The 5,821-nt window shown below is 31.1% G+C and overlaps 1 protein-coding gene across 1 annotated transcript; it reads left to right on the top strand.

The window, feature by feature from the left end:
- The first annotated feature begins 6 nt into the window (after positions 1-6).
- On the top strand, positions 7-1,929 carry LOC136066038 (protein SCARECROW-like). The gene is made up of 2 exons (XM_065769901.1): positions 7-170; positions 1,367-1,929. Exons 1-2 carry the CDS (start codon positions 151-153, stop codon positions 1,821-1,823), a joined length of 477 nt encoding a protein of 158 aa, XP_065625973.1. The 5' UTR covers positions 7-150; the 3' UTR covers positions 1,824-1,929.
- Positions 1,930-5,821: the final 3,892 nt, after the last annotated feature.

The raw sequence follows: 5,821 nt of genomic DNA on the forward strand, positions 1-5,821 counted from the left end.
GAGAAATTAGGCCTTCCCTTTGAGTTCATTCCTCTCGCAGATAAACCCGGCAATTTGGACCCAGAGAGGCTTAATGTCAGCAAGAGGGAAGCCGTTGCTGTTCACTGGTTGCAACATTCCCTTTACGATGTCACCGGTTCCGACACCAATATGCTGTGGCTTTTGCAGAGGTAACAACTATGACTAACGAGTTGCACTACTTATGATCGAGTTCTACATATATAACTACTTTTAATTTTAAACACATCATGATGATCCCCTCTTTTTTGATTCCATCTTTGCCTTTTCGTTATTTACATCTAGTGGAAAATCTTTACATTGGATTACTGTTGTTATATTGTAGCTATAATAATCATTTAGTATTATATCTTGATCAATATTACATTTTTCCCCCTAAAAAAAAAAAAAATCATTTCACGTTGCTGTCTACATTGGCTGGTTGATTGCTTAAATAAGATTTCTCCTGTTCAGATTTCCAGATAGTTATTTAGCTTATGCTTCTAAATGTATAGGTTAACTTTTTTGTCTTTTTGGTCGGTTTTGTTGGTTGTATGGGCATCTTGGCTTAGTATTTTAATAGCGGAATGATCTTTTACTTCTAGTAACATTGTTCAAGTGTGGTGAAAATATGAGAGATGAAAGTGTTTTTAACAGCAGAATGACTTTTTAGAATTGTAATATTGTTTTAATAACGTTGTTTAAGTGTGGTAAAAATACGTATGATAAAAAAGTGTTTTTAATAGCCGAATAACCTTTTAGGGCTGTAATATTTTTCTAGTAATGTTGTTTAAGTGGTATAAAAATACGTGTTGGTAAAAATACGTATTATGTTGCTTAAACAACAAAAACGGTTATTTAATCTTTGTATAGATTGTGTTTTTTGTTTCATTTTCAATAAAGTACCGTGCATGGTAGAATACATCTTTAAAAACCGGCTTGTAAAAGGAGAGGACACGAGCTTCTAAATACATGTTTAACCTTACTCTACAACGTGCTAACATGATAACATCCTTCTTGGCGAACACCGAAGGATGGTTTTCATTGTATTCGTGACCATTGATTTTGACTAGTTCTGTGAAATGACATTTCAAACTATTCATATGTAGATAGTGCAATTAACTTTTTTTCTTCTTTTTTTGGGACTAAAAGAAAATTTTGTTTTATGTTAAAATCTACACCTTTGTTGAATCTACGCAATAGATGACCCGAGGCCCAGTTCTTTTGCTTGTAATGCAGTTATTTTCAATCAATATCATCCACACACACAAAATAAATAAATAAATAAATATCTACACAATATTTTTATAAAGATTGTATATGTGAGATTTTGACAACGTTTATACATGAGGGAAATGAATTTAAACAGATTGGCACCAAAAGTGGTGACAGTGGTAGAGCAGGACCTGAGCCACGCAGGTTCATTCTTGGGAAGGTTTGTGGAGGCAATACACTACTACTCGGCACTGTTCGATTCACTCGGGGCAAGCTACGGAGAGGAGAGCGAGGAAAGGCACGTGGTAGAGCAGCAGTTGCTATCCAGGGAGATCCGGAATGTGCTGGCTGTCGGGGGCCCATCGAGGAGTGGAGAGGTGAAGTTCCATAACTGGAGGGAGAAGCTGCAGCAGTGTGGGTTCAAGCCCCTCTCTTTGGCAGGGAATGCTGCCACCCAGGCCACCCTGCTTCTTGGTATGTTCCCTTCCGATGGTTACACCTTGGTTGAGGACAATGGCACCCTCAAGCTTGGTTGGAAAGACCTTTGCTTGCTCACTGCTTCTGCCTGGAGGCCTCCTTTTCCTGCTACTACCTCTACCCATCACTATTGACTGTACTTTTCTCATTCCCACCACATGCTCTGTTGTCCTTTATTTATTTGTTACTTCCAACATTATTCAGTTAATTACTAGCTATGCTCCCTTGATGATTTAATAATTCGAACTGATTTCATTTTTGTTAGATTAGATTAAATATTATACACTAAAAATGTATACGTTGTCACCGTTATTTAAAATTTTAAAGGATACATATAATTTTATACTGAAATGGATCACTGGACATTTGGTCCAAGTGATACCTCATTCTACCTAGGAGTTGAAGGTGAGGAGGGGATAGCAGTCGGACAATTTCTAACCAATAAAAAAAAAAAAAACTATGAAATGAGTCTCTGTTTTTTAAGTAAAATTGAGATGGTCATATTTCAAAGCAGTGGCAAAGCAATATTTCATTCTAGGGAAGTGGCAAAATTTATATATGGTAAAAACATTTATGCATATGATATATACCAATATAAGAAAACTCACAAAAAGATATAATATTCATTGTACTTCTTTTATGTTATAAGGTGTTTTTTTTCTTCTCATGAATAAAATATTTTAAAAATTTTCAATGTCAATATTCAACTTAAATTGGTATGTTTATGTAATTTTCTCAAAAATTTATTGCTAATATTACACACATTTTTATGGAGGAAAAANTGTTTTTTAAGTAAAATTGAGATGGTCGTATTTCAAAGCAGTGGCAAAGCAATATTTCATTCTAGGGAAGTGGCAAAATTTATATATGGTAAAAACATTTATGCATATGATATATACCAATATAAGAAAACTCACAAAAAGATATAATATTCATTGTACTTCTTTTCTGTTATAAGGTGTTTTTTTTCTTCTCATGAATAAAATATTTTAAAAATTTTCAATGTCAATATTCAACTTAAATTGGTATGTTTATGTAATTTTCTCAAAAATTTATTGCTAATATTACACACATTTTTATGGAGGAAAAAAAATTATTACATAAAGGATTTAAGGTTCTATTAGTTTTATTTTTAATACACACATTTTATTTTCCTTTCTTTGTTTTTACCTTTGTTTTCTTTTTATAGATTTTTGAACCTTAGGGGATTTTATTTTTTGAATGAATTTTGAAATATAAAATAGATAATAATATTTTGATTTTAATTATGATATGAAAGAAATTTATTCACAGAAATATACTCCCTCCGTCCCACTTTTTTTGTCTTGTTTAAAAAGTCAAATTTTTTAAGGAAATATCATTTATTGTCTTATCTACTTTTTAAAAATGTATAAATTTTCAAAACTACCTTAAAAAATTTATCAAAAAATTGAATTAGTAAATTAATAGGGATATAATAGGAATATTAGTAAATTAATGACTTTTATTTTTAGAAATATGACAATATTTTGGGACATCCCAAAATGGAATAGAGGACAAAAAAAGTGGGACAGAGGGAGTACTTAAAAGAAGTTAACCAAAAGAGAAGGAAAAAAAATTCAAATTATTATTAGGTGGTGGTCGGGACTCGGGAAGGAGGAAAGTAAAAGTTAATAGGCGCTAATTTGTTTAGTTTTGGTGAATTGGGAGCATATTGCTAGAGCTATAAATGAATGAATTGTATATGGAAAGCTTGAGCTCAAATCAAGAAAAACTTGTTGATGTTCATTTGTTTAGTAAACAAGCCTAACTCTATCACAAGTTTTGGCTTGATTATTAAATGCGTTAAGTTCAAATAATTTGTTAGTAAACAAGCTCGTAAATATGAGAGCTTGGTTTAACTATATATTATAGTATATTTTTATATGTATACTTATCTAAAAATATATTTATATAAACTTGAAATTGGAATGTATAAATTTGCAAGTAAGTTAATATGATATTAAATAATTATATATAGTTTATTAATAATAAGGGGTGTGCAGTCAACTCGCCAATACCGACCCAACCCAACTCAACCCGCTGGGTTGGGTCGATTTTTAGGGCTTGGAGGGTTGGGTTAGGTTACAAAAATTTTTTTTGACAGCGAGTCGGGTTGGGTTCGAGTCATAAAATTCCAAACCTGACTCGACCTACCCATATATTTAATATATATTTAAAAAATATTATATAATTAATAATTTTTTTTAAATAAACAGTTCTTTTTATGCCATATAAAAACCAATATTAATGTCTATTAGTTCATATATTAATGTATAACTAAATTGGAATATTAGTTTATATATTAATGCATATTTTTTTTATCAACTCAGGTGGCAGGTGTGATATTTTTTTTTTCTGCTAAATTTAATAATAATAAATAAATAAAAATTGTCCAAACAATGGGTTCAACCCAACCCAACCCGATCCATGTGGATTGGGTTGGGTTGGGTTAGGTTGGACTTATGCGATGGGTTGAATTAGGTTGAATTTTTTTTAACTCACCATTGTGAGTTGGGTTAAAAACTCTCCTTAACCCGACCTATGCATGCCCCTAAATAATATAAACAGTCCATTCATTGTAAAAACTCATAAATTTATGAAAGGGTAAAACATTTTAACCATGGTATTACCATATATAGGGGGAAAAAAGGTTAATCAATTATCTCGTGAACAAGCTCAAGTTTGCTTAACAAGAAAATGAAACAAGTTCAAACATGTAATCTTGTTTAGTAATGAGTTTTCGTTCGAAATAAAATTAAATAAATAAATTTAAACTTTTGATATTCGGCTTTGGTTGACTTGTTTATAGCCCTATCTATTACGGAAAAAGTTTGCCAAACTTGGTTGTAGTCTTAACTCTTACTAAAAAAATTAACATAACTACATATTTTAAAAATGTAACCGTTGAATTGTATGTTTTTTAAGTTCTTAACATACATGTCAAATTTCGTGTTAATCAGATGTTATTTACTATTTGATTCGTAAACTAATTTTTTATGCATAATGTTAGACTAAAAACTTGAAATTTAAACATTTCATTTTTAACATAGCTATTAATCTTTGATTTTTGAGAAATTTTGCAAGTATTGTGGATTTAAGAATAAAATGTAATCTAATGGTAGATTTATTAAAATTCACACTTAATAAAAAGATATTGAGAGAAGTTGTAGTATTATACTATAATTAAGTTTGCAACTTTGTCTATCGATTACTCTCTCTCTAACTCCCTGATTTTGCCTATGTTTCAAAAACAAAAACAAAAAAGGTTCCTTATGAGATGATCTTATGAAATCTCTTTCTAACATGTGTTGATCCCTCAAATATGAGTCTTTCATGAAATCTCTTTCTCACAACATATAGTAATCCCTCGAGTACAAGTCTTACATATTATGAAAAACGCTCATTTCAAAGGGCTAATTTCTTCTTCACTAAAGAAAGTACTTATTATTCATCCCCCACCCCCTTCTCCCTAACTTTATCCTCTTGTGTTCAAGCAGACAAATTATTAAGTTAAAAACGAAAATCGCTAACAATAAAATTATGCAATATATTATAGAAACCAATATTTCTCATTTCAAAACCTGACTTTCAACTCAAAATGGATTACTCCGCACGTACACAGAGAGAACAAAAGAACATAGCAAAATGAGAACGAAATAAATTCAATATAAATACATCTGACCACTCTAAATTATACCTCACATTACACATAGCACTTTTAAAATGCACTGTTAACACCCTAAACTATAATCTGTGTTACACTCTGCGCCCCACCGTTAATTCTGCCGTTAACTTGGATGAAAAAACAAAGTTTAGAACGCAAAGTGTAATTGAGAGTATAGTTAAGAGTGGTAAAATGTAATATCTCTTTTGTTTCTAAGGGATTGAGAAGATGGACATTTTAGTCTTTTCACATGATGCCATCCAAGATAACGGTAGAATTGACAACGGGTGCAAAGTGTAACAAAAGTTATAGTTTAAGGTGCTAATCATGCATTCTGAAAGTTTATGATGCAAAATGTAATTTAGAGTATCATTTATGGTTGGAAAGTGTAATTTCTCCAAAAAATTCACACAGAGCTTACCATAAAAGAATAACATACACTGTGAG

Source organism: Quercus suber, unplaced genomic scaffold (assembly GCF_002906115.3).
Source record: "Quercus suber isolate HL8 unplaced genomic scaffold, Cork oak 2.0 scaffold_1641, whole genome shotgun sequence".
Taxonomy (NCBI): domain Eukaryota; kingdom Viridiplantae; phylum Streptophyta; class Magnoliopsida; order Fagales; family Fagaceae; genus Quercus; species Quercus suber.